Consider the following 20,938-nt stretch of genomic DNA (forward strand, 5'->3'; position numbering starts at 1 on the left):
GTTTGTACCACAAACTCACTGCGGAAGTCCGGAGTCACCAGTACGGGCTGAGATCAAAGTGCCCGTTTTAGGCTATGGAAGGCTTCTTCAGCCGTTAAACTCCATTTAATCATGACGGAGTCTTTCCCTTTTGTAAGATCCGTCAGGGGGGTAGCGATGGCTGCAAAATTGGGTATGAACCGGCGATAATAACCGGCGATCCCCAGGAAGGCTTGCACCTGCTTCTTGTTGACAGGTTGTGGCCAGTCCTGAACCGCCTGAATCTTATCAACCTGGGGTTTAACAACACCCCTCCCAATTACATACCCCAAATACCGGGCTTCTTCTAGCCCGATGTGACATTTCTTGGGGTTCGCGGTTAGACCTGCCTCCCACAGGTCGTCAATCACAGCTTGTACTTTCTGGAGATGAGTCTCCCAGTCCAAGCTGTAAATGACAATGTCGTCCAAATAGGCCGAAGCGTACTGCCTATGTGGCCTCAGGACTCGATCCATTAGTCTCTGGAAGGTCGCCGGTGCTCTGTGCAGACCAAACGGCATATACACATACTGAAATAGACCTTCTGGGGTAGCAAATGCTGTCTTTTCTCTGGCAGCCTCCACCAGAGGGATCTGCCAATACCCCTTTGTTAGGTCTAGGGTCGTAATATACCGGGCTTTTCCTAACCGATCTATCAACTCGTCGACCCGGGGCATGGGGTAGGCATCAAATTTTGAGACCGCATTCAGTTTCCTGAAGTCATTGCAGAACCGGATGGTGCCGTCCGGTTTAGGAATTAGCACAATCGGGCTGGACCAAGCACTGTGCGATTCCTCAATGACACCTAACTCTAACATTGCCTTCACTTCTCGGGAAACGGCTTCACGGCGCGCTTCCGGGATTCGGTAGGGCTTTACGTGAACTGTGACACCAGGTTCCGTTACGATGTCATGTTTTATTAGCGTAGTCTGCCCGGGTTTTTCTGAGAAAAACTTTTGGTTGTGAAGTAGAAACTGCCTGACCTCAGTCTTTTGCCGCTCCGAGAGAGTCTCTGCAACCCGTACCTCCGGTACGGTATGCGAGCAGACAGGACGGGCCAGCTCCGCTGACAAAGCAGACCGATCTTTCCAGGGCTTTATCAGATTTACATGATAAATCTGTTCAGGTTTCCGTTTACCTGCCTGGTATACTTTGTAGTTTACTTCACCAACTCTTTCCTTGATCTCAAAGGGGCCCTGCCACTTTACAAGGAACTTACTGTCCACCGTGGGGACCAGGATCAACACCCTATCTCCGGGTGCAAACGTACGGATCTTGGCGCCCCTATCATAGATTCTTTTTTGGGCTCCTTGAGCCTGTATCATGTGTTCTTTGACGATAGGCATAACAGCCGCAATACGGTCCTGCATTTGTGTGACGTGATCTATCACTGTTTTAAACGGAGTGACCTGACCCTCCCAGGTTTCTTTTGCAACGTCTAACAGTCCGCGAGGACGTCGGGCGTACAATAACTCGAAAGGCGAGAATCCCGTGGAAGACTGGGGTACTTCCCTGATGGCAACAAGCAAATACGGAAGTAAATAGTCCCAGTTCTTCCCATCCTTGTCTATCACCTTTCTCAGCATCTGCTTCAGAGTTTTATTGAACCGTTCGACCAACCCGTCTGTTTGAGGGTGATACACGGATGTGCGTAACGATTCGATTTGTAACAATCGGCAGAGCTCCTTCATTACCCTGGACATAAAGGGGGTCCCCTGGTCGGTGAGTATCTGTTTTGGTATACCGACCCGACTAAACACATGCACCAGTTCCTTGGCAATCGTCTTGGTGGCCGTGTTACGCAAAGGGATGGCCTCCGGGTAACTAGTGGCATAATCCAAGATGACCAGGATATGTTGGTGTCCACGTGCAGACCGTGGAAGGGGCCCAACTAAATCCATCCCAATCCTCTCAAACGGGACTTCAATAATAGGTAGGGGTACCAAAGGGCTACAGAACCGGGGCTTAGGTGCAGAGGCTTGGCAGTCAGGACAAGACTCACAATATACACGGATATCGTGATGCATGCCTGGCCAAACAAAACAGTGTAATATCCTTTCGGTGGTTTTCTGGACTCCCAGGTGACCTCCCATCACATGTCCGTGGGCCAGGTCCAGCACCTGCCGCCGGTAGGGTTTTGGCACGACTAATAGTTGCACCGTATCTTCCCCCTTTTTCTCTATCTGATAGAGTAAATCATTCTCCAGAACCATGTAAGGATATGCCAGCCTAGAGCCAGGTACTACGGGTACCCCATTTATCACTTTTACATTTGTCCTAGCCTGAGAAAGGGTAGGATCCTTTATTTGCTCGCTTTGGAAGTCATCTTTCTGAACTTCTAAATCCGGCAAACGGGGAGGTGGATGGCTGTCAGCCTCCTCCTCTTCCCCGGTCTCCTCCGTATCACCCGCCATGTCTAAAAACGGGAACTGCAGGTAATTTCCCGCAGACTCTTCCCCCGAGTCTTCCGGGGAGACCTCTTCCCGGGGTTCGGGACCCACACGCGCCCTGGGAGAAGAATCATGTACACTATTACCCAAAGGCATCAACTGATTCTCCCACAATTGCCAGAAGTGGGGAAAATCCCGGCCCAGGATAACATCATGCAATAACGCCGGGACGAGTCCCACTTTATGTTGCACAGACCCATAGGAAGTTGTAATGCATATGACCGTGGTGAGGTACGAACAGGTGTCTCCATGCACACACGTTACAGAAAATTTGTCTGATGGTCCAGTCGGGGCTGACACCAGACTGGCCTTCACCAGAGTCACCACACTTCCCGAGTCTAACAATGCCACCACATTTTTGCCATCAACAGTTAAATCACACAAGTGTTTTTCCACATCCTTTTGACCAGCATTCACACTCACTACCCGTGCAACCATAGACATGCGGTTTTTAGAGTCTGTGACGTCGCACTGCATGGGTTCAGTAGTGAGCGGACAGTTCGCAGCAATATGTCCCATCTCTTGGCAGCGGAAACACCTAACGGGCCCCTTGCTTAGACCATAGTTCGTTACTCTCGGCCTCGCAGTGCGGGCAGTCCCGTTTTCCTCCCCCACTGTCTTAGGGATTTTTCCATCTCCCCTACTCCCTGGAACAGTCTTACCGGTTCCACGTGGAGATGATGAAGAACGAGGTGGGGTAGCGTCGTCTCGGAGTCCTTCCGCCACGGAGTAACGTTCAACCAGATCCACCAGTTGATCTGCCGTCGTAGGATTTCCATGGCTTACCCACTTCCTCAGGGCTGGCGGTAGAGCTCTCAGGTACTTGTCCATGACGACTCTCTGGATTATCTCTGGCGCTGTCAGCACCTCGGGTTGTAGCCACTTCTTCGTCACGTGGATCAGGTCGAACATCTGTGACCGCGGTGGTTTATCCGGCTGATAAGTCCATTGATGCACTCTCTGTGCACGGACAGCGGTCGTCACTCCCAACCGGGCCAAGATCTCGGCTTTCAGTTTGTCAAAGTCCTGCGCAGCTTCAGGCTCTAAGTCATAATAAGCCTTTTGGGCCTCACCGGAAAGAAACGGGGCAATCAGGCCGGCCCATCGTGCCTTCGGCCATTTTTCTCGCACCGCCGTCCGTTCAAACGTGGTCAGGTATGCCTCGACGTCATCTTCGGTCGTCATTTTCTGCCTGTACCGACTCACGTGAATCACTCTCGACTCGGCTTCCAGGTTAAGCTCAGGTAAGCTTGCCAAGCGCTGCGCCACCTGCTGGAGAAGCGAACGATCGGTAACTGTCATGTCCACCAACTTCTTCAGCTGGGCCATCATCACCCGATTAGCTTCTTGCTGGACGGCGGTGGACTGTACCAGCACTTTCACCACGTCCTCCATGCTCATGCTTGCAACGTGATGCCCGCGTTCTCCACCACAATGTGATAAAACACTCCGGGGTCGCCTTTGCTGGGGTCAAAGGTCACGTGCATTCAGCATGAAACTCAGGCGCAGAGCTGGGATTCGGGTGTAACTGACCCTGGGTCAGGTTTATTAACGGTGAAAGCAATGCAAAAGGAAATAAAACATAAAACAAATCCTTGCCTGTCCGGCACTAACTAAACAATGGACAACCTAACTACCAACTGGCGGGCTTCTCCCGTCCAGCCAAACCACAGTTGCAGTGGGCACTGCTTCCACTCACGTGTGTCTCTCACACAGACAGGCTCTCTGTGTTCCCAGGCTGAGACACTCACACAACCACCTGGCATCCTTTTATATCCACCTCCCATTATTCATTAGCAAGCAGGTGCGATACTGACCAGACTAGGCCACATAGGAAAGGAATCTGGGCGAGATATACCTGCCCTCATCCACTATTCCCACATGATTCTCACAATATATATATATATATATATACTGTATGTCTATATCTATTCTTTCATTTGTGTTTTAACCTGTCATTGGGCTCCATTATATGTCCGTTTTGCAAGCTGGCAAAAAAATCTCGTCATACGGATGTCACACGGATGCTTAGATGCGACAAAATCGCATCCTCGCATGACAATAGGATGACATACAGATCACTGTTCATGAAACATTTGTACGATTCTGGTCCGTTAAAAACGGACCTATTTTTTATAGCTTGTGTGTGACTCCAGCCTAAACGGTATCAAACTTCAAAGCTTGATAAGGTGAATTTTTCTAAATTTTCTCCAAATATCTGATAACTTCATAAATCAAAGCAAAACATAGCAAACTAAATTTACAACTAACATAAAATAGTCATAAAAAAACAGTCTCAGAATCATTGGGATATGTTGAAGTATTTCAGAGTTTTTACAACATAAAGGTACATGTCAGCGTTGAAAAATAGGGCTTGGTCATTAAGGGCAAAATTGTCTCTTTTATTAATGGTTTAAACCCAAAAGCACAACCTAGCTGCTGAAAACCAGAGTGAAGAATGTAATTAATACCTGATATTTCATCTTCAGTTTATGAATCAAAATTATCAATAAAAAAGACAATGGCATGCACATTGTGACGTACTGCTTATATTGGTTTCATGGTCATGAAGATTCTGGTGATTAAGTAAACAAACTGGAGTAAAAAATATGCATGAATCTGTATCCACACCATTTGGAGAATTTTACACCTTAGTTTAAATATTCGTGTTCGCCTTCTATGAATAGCAGAAAAAACACTTGTGTATCAGTATCTAGTGTATGCAGTTTAATAGTCCACTCACTACTTTGTGGAAACTCGCATTATATGAAACATTGCATTCATATAATTATCATATAAATGTTGTTATAAATGTCATAACATTTTTCCTTAGGATATAATGGGTGGCTGAATCTAACAGAAATTGATCCTGACGAAGAAGTTCAAGGGGAAATTCATCTTAAGATTGAAATATTTGGCAATGATTTGTCCAGAAAACTTCGGTGTACAGTGTTTGAGGCAAGGTACGATGATATGATATTTATTATTTTACACAACTAACAATAAAAAGACTCCAAAACGAAATTTATTTTTTTCACTATTGACGGCAGCCAACTGTTAAATGTTTCACGAGGATCCGTTCATTACAGCTGGACTCCTATAGCATTCCCACAGCATAGCTCATCTTGATATAAATGTATATCAAGTTGTGGGAAGGTGACAGCATAACTCGCCATAATGTACATGTGTATCAATTGTGGGAAGGAGTTAGAGAGACTGAGATTAGAACTGATGTAACGCACACAGCTTCTATCTTCACCCCATGATGACTGTTCATATGAGGGCATTGCTAGAAGCTGTTGTCACTCCTGACATCTTGGTTCAGTTAAAAGCTGCTTGAGTGATGCATATATATATATCACTCAAGCAGTTTACCAAAAGACATGTGGGCGACTCCCCAAATATATGGAGGAAAGTGCTTTGGTCAGATGAGACTAAAATTTAACTTTTTGGCATCAAAGGTAAACACTATGTTTGGCGCCAAGCCAACACAGTTCATAACCCCAAAAATATCATCCCCACAGTGAAACATGGTGGTGGTGACAGCATCATGCTGTGGGGATGTTTTTCTGCAGGAGGGACAGGGAAAATAGTCCCAGTTGAGGGGTAGATGGATGGTGCAAAATGCAGGGATGTTCTTGAGCAAAACCTGTTTCAGTCTGTCAGTGATTTGATGTGAAGTATAGCGTGTCACTACCGTGAGGTGCTCAAGTAGGTTACCAAAACCAATGTGCAATAAAATAAAGAACTTGGCACTCAACTTAGTATGTCATTGCAATAGGATTTTTTATTGCTGCAGTCTGTACACGTTTCGGTCTTATCTAGACCTTCATCAGTCTGCAGTTAAACATAAAACAGTAAAGGACAAAAATAAATAAAGCAATATACAAGCCCTCATAAAAAGATAGAGAAGCAATATCAACATTTCATGATATAGCATAGTGACATAACGGGTGAACGTACAGAACCCTTGATTATCCATAACAATAACAATAGTGATAAAGTAGCAGGGAGTGGGAGAAAGAGGAGGAAGCGGGAGGAGGAGCGAGGAGACCTACCCGACTGCTTGTCACAGAAGGATTAAGGTGTAAAATTGTATACACAGGATTGGAGTAATGGGCTCTTAAATAGGAGGAATATGTATACATGGAGTTATAATATGAAGGGCACGTATATGTAAGAAGACATTAATGTATAGCTACCTCAAAATGTTTATGAAGTTCGGTAAAGGAGTTGCTCCTATCAGAATTCATGTGTAGAGAATAGATATAACTAAAGTAAAAATAGAAAAAATGGAGGAAAAGCCAATACATGATATGAGCCAATGTAGTCCATAATAATTATAATATGAACATATGTGGTAGCTACCTGTAGCAAGATAACATACAGTAGACCTTATTGGGTTGCAGCCTTGGTACTGGCATAGAATGTGCCTATAATAGGATTACAGTCCTGGTGCCACAGGGGCTGGAACAGAGAATTAAATATAAATTTGTAAAAAGGAATATAGCAGAGATATATATAAATGGATCTCTAGGTATCTGTAGTATTACCTTAATGTGCTCCGTATAAAGGGTCCCTGCTGTGGAAATAAGGTGAGGGCACAGTCCACCTATAAATATATGTCTGTCCTCCAGAGGCTGCTGTTGAATAGAAAGGAGGCAGATACGTACAATTGTGGACAATAAAAAGAGAGCGCTTAGTCAGAGGGACTTGCCAGTGGTGGTCAGGGTTAATGTGGGCCAAAGAGACTCGGTATCCGCCGCTCATCTGATCATATGGCAAGGCTGGTATTATTATTATGTTTATATGTATATACATATAGGTAGGTAAGGAATAGGCTACCTGGTGTGGTACAAATGTATTCGAGTAGGGGATGATGCATGGGTCCAAGGAGGATAGGGAAAGCCAGGTGGGATCAATAGAGACGACTCTGTGTAGAGAATACAGCGTATTAGTATACAGACATAAATATAGAAAACATATCATGCATAAAATAAGTGTCTAGATAAGACCGAAACGTTTACAGACTGCAGCAATAAAAAATCCTTTTGCAATGACATACTAAGTTGAGTGCCAAGTTCTTTATTTAATGGCAGTGATTAGAGACTTTGACGGAGGTTCACCTTCCAAGAAGACAATGACACAAAGCATTCTGCTAAAGAAACACTCGAATGCTTTAATGGGAAATATGTAAATATTTTAGAGTGGCCTAGCCAAGTCCAGACCTTAATCCAACTGAGAATCTGTGGTCAGACTTGAATATTCCCGTTCCTGGCCTTGAGGAATGGGGCACAAATCCCAGTGGCAAGATGTGGAAAGCTCATAGAAACTTATCCAAAGCAACTTACAGCTGTAATTTCCACAAAAGGTGGCTCTACAAACTACTGACTTTAGGGAGATGAATAGTTAATGCACACTGAAGTTTTCAGTTATTTTGTCTTAACTGTTGTTTGCGTCACAATAAAAAATCAAATGTTTACAGTTGTGGGCATGTTCTTTTTATGAATTGTTCCAAAACCTTAAAAAAAATAGTGAAATTCCAGATTATGAGGTGGCAGAACACGAAAAATGCTTAGGGAGGTGAATACCTTTTATGATGCATAAAATAAATGTGGGCAGCATAAACTTTACAAAGTGACACAAAACCTCTAAGGACTTGTACACACACTATGTTTTTTCTGTGTGTTTTTCAAGGGTAAAAAACTATGCAATCTAACATCAGCAAAGTGAATGAGAATTCTGAAATCTCATATACATCCTGCTTATTTTTTCATTGCGGAATTGAACTTTCAGCACCGTTTTTCTAATGTGCTGTATGTCAATTCTTTCAGCATTTTTAATGAACTGAAAAAAAATTCAAATGAATGGGGAAAAAAACTAAATAAAATGAATAAAAAAATGCACGTAAAAAAGTACAACAAAACTTCGCACAGTGTTTTTCCTCCCACAACTGGTTTTTGGTGCTGAAAAATCTTCTGCAAACACTCAGTGTGTGTGCATACTTTAAAGAAGCCCTTCCATGAAGTTGGTTATTTTCTAAATCTGCGTATATGTGCATATACTGTGTGCGTGATAATATACTCATCTACTACTGCTCTGTCCGGTGTCCAGTGCCGTTCTGCTCCTCTTCTCAGTGATGTCACCGTTCTGCAGACTTTCCAAGTCATAGTTTGCCCTGCGTGACCCAGAAGTGACGTTACAGTGTAATCCTTTGGAGTGTCAGGACAAGGCATCATTGGCTTATGTTGTAAAAGAGGCTTTCTGGTCACGCATAGAGCTTAGCATGAGCTGAATAGTTGAATAGTGGTCACTTCACTAAGAAGAGAAGCAGAGGGGCGCCTTTAATATATCAGCTTGGCCTCATTTACAGCAGTGGCTGGCTGCTGTGCAGACCACGATTCATACACCATTTATTATCTTCATACGTATTATAAACAGCAAAGAAAAAAACTCATTTTCTATGAAGTGATTTGCTGCTAATATTTTAGCCATACTACATAAAACTCAGTAAGTAGCACTAACAGAAGGTCAGTCATGTAGCATCCTACAAATTGTGACGTCGTTAAGGCAAAGCCCCCATTGCATTTATAAAGTATTCTGGCGCTATGCCGTATGTATAATATATTGTACCAGTCTCCACGTGTGATAATTCTTCTTACTTATTGCACTTCTCTATAAATACCTTAAAACCTTTCACTAAATATGACGTTTGGGTGGAATTGAAAACAGTGGATGTGTGGTGTTTTCTCTTGTGACCTAGATAATAAGATATCATTTCATGAAGCACCCTGAAGGGAGCATTTAATTCATCCGGCCATCGTGGCGAACAGGTCACCTTAGATTAAATGTCAGGGAAGACAAGTCAGATCAGACCTTTAATGCATTTTAATTCCCAAGTGAATTACATTGACATTTATTTCCTTAAAAACTATAGCATATCGAATGTTATTCCTTCACAATCTCCATTACCCTTATAATGATAAGTAGTGAAAAGTGTTCTTTATTACTGTTGCATGAAAGGTTGTACGATCAGGCCAGTCTGATAACCTCATATTTAGGTAGTAGTTTTAAACCCACAAGAAAGTTAGCTACAGTAAGCGTGACCTTAGACTCAGGCTTGAACTGGCCCACAGGAGAACAGGACAATCTTCTGGTGGGCCCCCGTGGCAGAGTGGGCCACCACCCTCTTATATGAGCAGTATTTGGCACTCTATGCTTGAATCACTATGTACAGAAAAAGGCAGCATCTTATTTATTTAGTAATAAATTATTTTACCCAGTTCATTGTTATTTAAATTTGTGATTGAGGGTAATGTCAGATTTGCATGTAGATGAAAAGTGGGGCCCTGGAGTTGGTTACTGGTCGGCCCTTGGCACCCCAATCCGACATTGCTTAGATTGCATGGTGTTCTGTGCAAAATGCTGTACACTGCACTATATTTCTTACTCAGCTTCCCCAGAACACCTGCATAACAACAATAGCCACAGGCTCATTCAAGTAGTCTAGTGCAAACCATAGACCAGCATCAAGACCCTGTAAGTGTGCATGTGATGTGATGCTGCTAGACTGCATCAGGGTCCATTTTTAACTGAAGAGGAGCCCTGAACCAGAGTATTACTGTATAAATTTAATAGATAACGACCAGTTATGAAAAGCAAAAAGCTCCCATGCTAGACGGCCCTCCGAGCATCTGCCCATTAGAACAGGATATCAGTCCATTCCTGACCTCCTGCAGACTGTTATCTGATGGCATTGTAAGGGTTAACAGGTTAACTTCACAGTAATATAATAATATTTATCACATTGTACATATACATTGTTTTTGAATATACAATATTTTTGAACTACACCAATAAATAACTAGTATGTTTAAGGAAATATTCAGACATTTAAACTATAACATATACAGTTGAAACTAGAAGTTTACATACACTATATAAAAATGCCTTAAAACATTCTCCCTCCCTCTCATTCTGGCATTTGGCAAATATTAATAATTAAGGTTTATTCTGATTTTATGTCAGATATTGAGAAAAACATGCATATGTGTCTTTTTATATAGTGTATGTAAACTTCTGGATTCAACTGTGTGTATATATATATACTGTATACCTATTATATATACACACACGCACACCTTTATACAGCACACTAGGATATAATGCTACATGCATATTACTCACACTATTGTCACTCATGCTGCAAACATACCACTCATAACCTGCCTATACTTTATATCACATACTAGATGAATACTGCATCAAGCACTCACACACTAGACATACACTGCATGAGGCACTCATACAGTGGATACAGTTGTGCTCCAAAGTTTACATACCCAGCAGAATTTTTGCTTTCTTGGCCTTTTTTCAGAGAATATGAATGATAACACCAAAACTTTTTCTCCACTCTTGGTTAGTGGTTGGGTGAAGCCATGTATTGTCAAACTACTGTGTTTTCTCTTTTTAAATCATAATGACAACCCAAAACATCCAAATGACCCTGATCAAAAGTTTACATACCCCATTTCTTAATACCGTGTATTGCCCCCTCAAAAATCAATGACAGCTTGAAGTCTTTTGCGGTAGTTGTAGATGAAGTTCTTTATTTTCTCAGATAGTAAAGCTGCCCACTCTTCTTGGCAAAAAGCCTCGAGTTCTTGTAAATTCCTGGGCTGTCTAGCATGAACTGTGCGCTTGAGATCTCCCCAGAGTGGCTCAATGATATTTAGGTCAGGAGACTGAGATGGCCACTCCAGAACCTTCACTTTGCTCTGCTGTAGCCAATGACAGGTCAACTTACCTTGTGTTTTGGATCGTTGTCACGTTGGAGTGTCCAAGTATGTCCCATGCTCAGCTTTCGGGCTGATGATTGCAAATTTGCCTCCAGTATTTGCTGATAAAATGCTGTATTCATCTTTTCTTCAACTTTGACTAAGTTTCCTGTGGCTTTTTAGCTCACACATCCCCAAAACATCATTGATCAACCTTCATGCTTTACAGTAGGAATGGTGTTCCTTTTATCATAGGCCTTGTTGACCTCTCACCAAATGTAACGTTTATGGTTGTGGCCAAAAAGTTAAATTTTAGTCTCATCATTCCAAATTACCTTGTTCCAGAAGTTTTGAGACTTGTATCTGTGCTGTTTTGCATATTGTAGGTGAGATACTTTGTGGCATTTGCACAGTAATGGCTTTCTTCTGGCAACTCGACCATGCAGACCATTTTTCTTCAAGTGCCTCCTTATTGTGCTTCTTGAAACAGCCACACCGCTAGTTTTCAGAGAGTCCAGTAGTTCAGCTGATGTTATTTGTGGGTTTTTCTTTGCATCCTGAACAATTTTCCTAGCAGTTGTGGATGAAATTTTTGTTGGTCTACCTGACTGTGGTTTTGGTTTTACAGAGCCCCTGATTTTCCATTTGTTAATCACAGTTTGAACGCTGCTGACTTGCATTATCAATTCCTTGGATATCTTTTTGTATCCCTTTCCTGTTTTATACAGTTCAACTACCTTTTCCCGTAGATCCATTGACAATTTCTTTGCTTTTCCATTGACTCACAATCCAGAAACGTCAGTGGCTGGATGAAAGATGCAAGAGTCTGTCTGGATCCCAGAAACTCACTCAGCTTTTATCCACACACTGATTACAAGCAAACAGGTCACAAGTGCGGATGTTACCTTTCAAGCCCATTTGTTTCAACTTCTGTGCATGTTATCAGGTTATCAGACCAAAATCACCAAGGTATGTGAACTTTTGATCAGGGTCATTTGGATGATTTGGGTTATCATTACGATTTCAAAAGAGAAAACATAGTAGTTTGATAATCAGTGGCTTCACCCAACCACTAACCATGAGTGAAGAAATTTTTTTGGTGATATCATTCATATTCTCTGAAAAAAGGCCAAGAAAGCAAACATTCTGCCAGGGTATATAAACTTTTCAGCACAACTGTATAAACTGCATACAGCACTCACAATGGACGTATGCTACATACAACATTCACACACTGGATATATACTGCATACAGCACTCATACACTAGATGTATACTGCATATGGCACTCACACACTGGAGATATACTGCATACAGCACTCACACATTGGACATATACTGCATACGGCTCTCACACACTGGATGTATACTGCATACGGCACTCACACACTGGGCGTATACTGCAACCAGCACTCACACTGGATGTATACTTGCATACGGCACTCACACGCTGGATGTATACTGCATAGGGCACGCACACGCTGGATATATACTGCATAAAGCACTCACACAATGGATGTTTAGTGCATACGGCACTCACACACTGGACATATACTGCATACGGCACTCACACACTGGATGTATGCTGCATACAGCACTCACTGGATGTATACTGCATACAGCATTCACACGCAGGATGTATACTGCATGCGGCATTCACACGCTGGATGTGTACTGCATATGGCACTCAAATACTGGGCATATACTGCATACAACACTCACACTGGATGTATACTGCATACAGCATTCACACGCTGGATGTATACTGCATACAGCACTCATGCACTGGATGTGTACAGAATACAGCACTCACACAATTGATGTTTACTGCATACGGCATTCACACAATTGATGTTTACTGCATACGGCATTCACGCACTGGGCGTATGCTGCATACAGCACTCACACTGGATGTATACTGCATACAACATTTCACACACAGGATGTATACTGTATACAGCACTCACACTGGATGTATACTGCATACAGCAGTCACACGCTGGATGTATACTTCATACAGCACACACACTGGACGTATACTGCATACGGCACGCACACACTGGACGTATACTGCATGCGGCACTCACACACTGGACGTATACTGCATGCGGCACTCACACACTGGACGTATACTGCATGCAGCACTCACACACTGGACGTATACTGCATACGTCACTCACAATGGGCGTATAGTGCATACGGCACTCACACACTGGACGTATACTGCATACGGCACTCACCCACTGGACGTATGCTGCATATGGCACTCACCCACTGGACATATACTGCATACGGCACTCACACACTGGACATATATTGCATACGGCACTCACACACTGGACGTATGCTGCATGCGGAACTCACACACTGGACGTGTACTGTATACAGTACTCACACACTGGACTTTTACTGCATATGGCACTCACCCACTGGACGTATACTGCATACGGCACTCATCCACTGGACGTATACTGCATACGTCACTCACAATGGGCGTATAGTGCATACGGCACTCACACACTGGACGTATACTGCATACGGCACTCACCCACTGGACGTATGCTGCATATGGCACTCACCCACTGGACATATACTGCATACGGCACTCACACACTGGACATATATTGCATACGGCACTCACACACTGGACGTATGCTGCATGCGGAACTCACACACTGGACGTGTACTGTATACAGTACTCACACACTGGACTTTTACTGCATATGGCACTCACCCACTGGACGTATACTGCATACGGCACTCATCCACTGGACGTATACTGCATACGGCACTCACACACTGGACGTATACTGCATGTGGCACTCACACACTGGACGTATACTGCATACGGCACTCGTCCACTGGACGTATACTGCATACGGCACTCACACACTGGACATATACTGCATACGGCACTCACACACTGGACGTATACTGCATGTGGCACTCACACACTGGATATATACTGTATACGGTACTCACAAACTGGGCGTATATGGTAGACTAATGCCATTAATGCTTTATACATGTGATACATACAGTACATAGCTCAGACAAAAGTGCATATTTCACACTGTAAACATGAATAACACACAGTGGAACAGCACATCATTCACTCTGTTACACCAACCTGGTTTTATGTGTAGACTGCTGATTCTTACCAACCTGGTTCTAGCAGGCCCTGAGTATCTGTGCTTGAGGCTCTCCTCCTGCACCTACTAAGTTATGCTCTTTAGCTATGCTCTGTTCATATTCTCCATGGTCTATCCCCTTACCGACATCCGCTGTACATGTACAGTGCAAGTCGCTAGTGGGTGTATCAAGGGCTTTCAGGGGTTGAGCTCTACCCAAATGCAGCAGGTGAAGGCTGGCAGCCGCTAGTGGAGTAGAGCTCTACCTGTGACTGTTAACCAATTAAATGCATGCAGCCGGCAAACTTTTACAGTGGAATTATCAGAGTATAAGCATGGGGGATGTCATTCTATGTGTAACAAGGGTGACCGGAGGGAGGGGGCTATTGTGGCCGGGTTATTTAAAGGCACAGTACATAGACAGAGTCCACTGAGCTAATGATCAGCGAGCACCCCCGGTCCCCCGTACATGAATAGATGAGACGGACACAGTTTTTCCCCACAGGTTACCTTCTTTTTCTCTGGTCACAGCAGTCCAGGCAATTAAGGGTCCAGGAATACAGCTGTTCTCCAACCGGGAAAAATAACTTTATTTGAACAATGATGAAGGATGGACGAAAAGACAATTTCAACACTGGCCTCCTGCTCTCTCCCTGACACTTGCTGTGGCCGTACCCACAAAGGCCGTAGCAGCCGAAGTTCGCAGTAATCCAATCGCTGGCATCTGGGCTTCAGAGGAGAACTTAATTATTACTATATGCAGCATTGCTATGGTATTGTTTTATATAGTAGAAGTGATCAGATGATCACAGGTTCAAGTCCTCTGTGAGGCCTAATAAATAAGGTGAAAAGTAAAAAGAGAAAAATTGTTTTAAAAAATATGAAAACAATAAAAAAACAAACATTCAAATAGACCCCTTAAATTGAAGATAATAGAACAACACATGTGGTATTGATGCTTCCAGAAATGTCAGATCTATCAAAATATAAAAATAGATAGCCTGATCAATAAACATGATAAGCAGAAAATATTCAAAATGCCAACATCTTTTTTGCTGCAGTGTCTCAAAAAATGCTGTAGGAAGCGATTAAAATGTTATATCTATCCCAAAATGGTATCACTAAAAACATAATCTCACCCCACAAAAAATAAGCCCTTACATAGCTCTGTCAATCAAAATATGAAAATATTACGGGTCTCGGAAAATGGCGACACAATAAAAAAAATGTAAAAAAAAAAATATTTTTTTTCCCACTAAAATTTTAAAAAAATGGCCCTGATTGGTATCGCCATAATTGTACTGATGAGGTTTTTACCACAAAATGTACACTGTAAAGAACTGGGGACGATTATGCAAAGGACACTCGGCTCAAACTCTTGTCAGAGTTTGAGCCGAGTGTGAGTGTATTGGGCTCCGATTCTCTAGCATGAGAAAATCACAGCTCATCCATTGCCGGCGTCCTCGTTGACATCTATCTGAGTGCAGTCCGATGATTCACACGCACCCATAGACTTGTATGGGTGCGTGTGATCCAATTCTCGGATGCACTCGCAGCATGCTGCCATTGTTTTCTCATGCGGAATTGGCATGAGGAAATAATCGCATATCTACTGTACATTGCCTCATAGTATAACATTGGGCCGTGTGGTATCTGATAAAACATCTTATAGCACTCAGCTGTGCTATACGCTCGTGTGAGTGAGCCTTGTCCGCTGTAAATAAATAACTCATTTTTCATTTACCCTGCAGAGATTTAGCAAGAAAAGATCGGAATGGAGCCTCAGACCCCTTTGTCAGGGTACAATACAATGGCAAAATACAAGAGAGCACGGTACATTTATAATATTACATATTTATTTGTCATGTTTGTATCTATTTATTTATCCAGTTTACCCATCCATACAGATATTGTATTGTAGCTTCTTCTAATGCTAAGCTGCTGTCAGTCAGTGCCGGGGGCACGTTTACAGCCACCACTCTCTATACACAGAGTGGTGACTAAACCCACTCCGGCTCCGCCCCTGTGACGGAAACCCAAATGCTACCCAGGAGAATAAAGTTAATTTCCTTCTGGCAACGGCGGACTCAGTGCTATTAATCTGCAGATTAACCTCATATCTGCAGGTCAATGGAATTTTTTCACATAACAGATTCCCAGAGGACCTTTCATCACATTTTTCTTGTTGACCTGGACACAAGATGCAATAGGCATTGCAGTATAGAATAAAACTTTTTATGTTTTATGATTTCACTGGCAGCATGTACGTTTTTCTTTTTCTGATGCTGACCAATCATAAGCCGGAAGCAACACACTCAGGGAAGAATAACATGCTTAGAACAAGCTCAGTGTGAGACATGTGTTGACAATCAGTGTGCTCTCCTCACTTCTGTTTTATGACTTGTGCTGGAGCACAGCAGACCTGAATGTGATTAAAGAGAATCTGTCACCCCTTTTTTGAGATATCATATAATGATATCATTCAATTGTGTGTCACATAAGGATTCTCTTAGTACTTTTGCTTCCCCCTGACCCCGCACCTTTCATGCATAAATACCTTTTTTATATCGGTTCAGATGTATGTAAACTGCCGCTGTCCGGTCCAATGGGCGGGGCTTATTCAACTGCTCCCCCCTCCCTGTCTTGCTCTACACAAGAAGAAATGCGTAGAGCAATACAGGGAGGGGGGAACAGTTGAATAAGCCCCGCCCATTGGACCGGACAGCGGCAGTTTACATACATCTGATCCGATATAAAAAAAGGTATTTATGCATGAAAGGTGCGGGGTCAGGGGGAAGCAAAAGTACTAAGAGAATCCTTATGTGACACACAATTGAACAATATCATTATATGATAACTCAAAAAAGGGGTGACAGATTCCCTTTAACTGATTGCTCTCAGCTATGGCAGTCAGCGTGGGGGGAAGAGGCAGTGCTGTAGAGTTGAGTCTCGATGCAACAATTCTAGTAGCTCTCCTCTCCTAGTGCTATCAGCTCTGCTAGTCATAAGGGTATGTGCACATGCTGCGGATTTTTCCGTGTGGATTTGCAGGTAATCCGCAGGTAAAATGACTTGCGTTTTACCTGCGGATTTGCCTTTGTTTTGACACCTGTACAATGGAACAGGTGTCAAAACGCAGTGGAATCCGCAGAAAGAATTGACATGCTGCGGATTTGAACCCGCAGCAAATCCGCGCGGAAAAATCTGCAGCATGTGCACAGCGTTTTTGAAAATAAGTAGACTTGAATGGAAATGTAAACACAGCAGAACCTGCTGCGGATCCACAGGGCCAGATCCGCTGCGGATCCGCAGCAGAATCCGCAGCGTGTGCACATACCCTTAGTAGGCGCCCACTCACAAGGGGAAAAGAACACCTCCCCACTATAGTTTAGAACTGGCTGTATGTGAGACATAATGACCCAGTCTACTCTCATCACTGCAGAGTGATGAAATGCTGGAGCACAGCAGACCTGAGTGTGATTAACAGATTTCACCTTTCATCTCCAGAAGTCAGTGTGGGGAAGATACATTATAGCACTGTCGGTAGAACTACACTTGCTTTGGCAATGCTAATGTGTGCTTGGTCCTGCCAATAAAACTCATTTTGGTTTTGAAATGAGCGCTATTAAATGTTTTTAATGAGAGTCAGCTTCAGCTATACTGCCCCTTCCTCCCAAACTGACTGCTGGAGATGAGATCTATAAGTTGTCAGTTAATCACACTCAAGTCTGCTGTGCTCCAGCACTTGTCATCACTCTGTAATGAGGAGATCAGACTATTTGTCACTATTATTGTGGTGGCTTGATGTTCTCTCCCCAGTGTGTTGCTGCCTGCTTATGATTAGCATCAGAAAGTGGAAGAAGTACATGCCCCCAGTGAAATCTCTCTGGTAGTGCCCCCTTGGATCATTTAGGTGCTGAAATGCTGTACTTTGATCGCTAAGCTAATCTCTCCATATTAGAGAGGTGACATTAAAAAAAAAAAAAGAAAAAATTGTTTCATTCTGCATCACCTTTTATATGGTTTTCCAGTTCAGCAGGAAAAATTTGTTGAAAGATCCTTTTTAAGCAAAGAGTAGTGTAGTATATCCACCTACGAAGTAGCCAGAAGCTGAGTCTTTGTCTAATGAGAAGCTCAGTCTTTTGCTTCTTTACTAGGCATTATGCTACTTACTGTATGAATAGCACCATGTGTATGCTGCAAATGGCAACGATTAAGTTATCATATTGGATGCTGGATCTCTTTGCAGGAAACAACTGGTTGTGAAGGTTCTGCGTAAGATAACACCATTTGGCACTGACTTTGGAGCCAGTCACTTGCCACTAGGGTCTATTTCTTTTGGGTTGTATCACACAAAAACACATTGACCTTATTGATAATATATCATGTGTGTCAGAAAAAATGGTTTATGCTGTATTTTAACCCCATTCAAGACATTGAATTTACTGATAGATTCAATGTTGGGTTCAGTGAATGATACCAGCTAAAAAGCTGAGCCTACATCATACTCAGCAGATGACAGCTACTAAAGTGTGTATCCAGGGGGGCATGCTGATCTATGAGCCAACTGGACCCGCATGACAGGATGGTGGGGTGCTGATGAGTTGCCATGGCCGCCTAGAGCCTGCCAGAGGCCCCTGTGCCTGCCATGACTGTGTTCCTTTGTAGACAGATCTATGGCTTGGCTTCACAGGCGACAGTGATTTTTACTATATACTGCAATAACGTGGTACTGCAGTATATATAGTACAAGTGGTCATATGATTGCAAGTTCGAGTCCCCTAAGCAGATTTAAAAAGTTTAAAAAGATTTTGTGTTAAAAAAAATATATAAATTTGAATCTCTTCCTTTTCCCCATAAATAAACATATTTTATTTTGCTACACCTGTATAAATTCAATCTTTCAAAATATAAAACTAATGATTATATCCGATATAGAACAAGACTCAAATCAAAATATAATAGTTTATTGGATCACAATGTAATTATACAATTTGTTAAAAACATAAAGTTTGAGAATAACATACCGAGCATGATACAAAAAACAAGATAAGATAGCGTGCTGCAATGTGTTTGAATGGTTACATGTGTATACCTGATCTGTCAAACTAACTGTATAACATATAGATCATATACTTCATATACTAATCGCCAAATAAGAAAAGGTCCATGATCGTAGGAGCTAGATAAGCAGAATGCTTGTGAACAGCAAGGATATGGATGTCCCGTTACTCTACATAGTGAAAAAAATTGACAATCTCACAACTTACACAAAATGTAAAGCGCTGCGGAATATGTTAGCGCTATATAAAAATAAAGATTATTATTATTATTAACTGGAAAAAAGTGTATACTGTGATATAAACAACCGTGTCAGAGGAACATAAAGCATGGCAACCTCAGTGATAAGATTGATCACTATGATGTATAGAAGTCCCGGCTTAATCATCACATAGTTATATATAAACCAGTGGGAATAATGATTCATTAAATATCATATAGATGCTGCATTCCTCCACGCAGTACATGAGATAATAATAATCTACCAAATGGGAAAAAGTGCTAAGTGCAATAATAGTTGACCCACTGGAGAAAAGTGCTAAGTGCAAAATATGAGTCACAGTGTGGAGGAAATATGCAGCATACTGTATGTAAAAAGATTCAGTAAGAATAAATCATGTTACCATGCAGCATAAACACCTCCGACGTGTGTTTCGCATTGGCTTCCTCAGAAGGTTCCTTTCTAAAGTGATTACAGAAAGTGTTAGGCGTCAGATTTCTGCGTTTACTCTGCAGGGATCCAGACCCTCACATTCTGCAGTCGCCTGCTGTTTATCTACTGCAGAAGAGATTGCAGAGGAGATTGCCTTGCAGCAAATCTCTCCTGAGGCTAAAGGGCCCGTTACACATAGCAATATCGCTAGCAATATCGCTGTAACGTCACTGGTTTTGTGACGTTATAGCGATATTGCTGGCGATATCGCTACATAGAATCATAGAATCGTAGAGTTGGAAGGGACCTCCTGGGCCATCTGGTCCAACCCCCTGCTCAAAGCAGGATTCGCTAAATCATCCCAGTCAGATGTCTGTCCAGCCTCTGTTTGAAGACTTCCATTGAAGGAGAACTCACCACTTCTCGTGGCAGCCTGTTCCACTCATTGATCACTCTAACTGTCAAAAAGTTTTTTCTAATATCTAATCTGTGTCTCTTCCCATTCAGTTTCATCCCATTGCTTCTAGTCTTTCCTTGTGCAAATGAGAATAAAGTTGATCCTTCTACAATGTGACAGCCCTTTAGATATTTGTAGACAGCTATTAAGTCTCCTCTCAGTCTTCTCTTTTGCAAACTAAACATTCCCAAATCCTGCAACCTTTCCTCATAAGACAGGGTTTGCAGACCGGTCACCATTCTGGTCGCTCTTTTCTGAACTTGCTCCAGTTTGTTGATGTCTTTTTTAAAATGTGGTGCCCAAAACTGGACACAATATTCCAGATGAGGTCTGACCAAAGAGGAGTAGAGGGAAATAATGACTTCACGTGATCTAGACTGTATGCTTCTGTT

At 42.6% G+C, this 20,938-nt stretch overlaps 1 protein-coding gene across 3 annotated transcripts in view; it reads left to right on the forward strand.

Moving 5' to 3' along the window:
- The window catches only part of LOC141088097 (ras GTPase-activating protein 4-like), a 255,740-nt gene that overhangs the window by 110,458 nt on the left and 124,344 nt on the right, over positions 1-20,938 (forward strand). For all 3 annotated transcript variants that reach the window (XM_073574034.1, XM_073574043.1, XM_073574053.1), the window contains exons 5-6: positions 5,302-5,431; positions 16,128-16,209. In XM_073574034.1, coding sequence (XP_073430135.1) covers positions 5,302-5,431; positions 16,128-16,209 — 212 coding nt within the window. The remainder of the gene's footprint in view (positions 1-5,301; positions 5,432-16,127; positions 16,210-20,938) is intronic.

The sequence above is a fragment of the Dendrobates tinctorius genome, unplaced genomic scaffold (assembly GCF_039654945.1).
Source record: "Dendrobates tinctorius isolate UK_male_01 unplaced genomic scaffold, ASM3965494v1 ptg000007l, whole genome shotgun sequence".
Classification (NCBI taxonomy): Eukaryota; Metazoa; Chordata; class Amphibia; order Anura; family Dendrobatidae; genus Dendrobates; species Dendrobates tinctorius.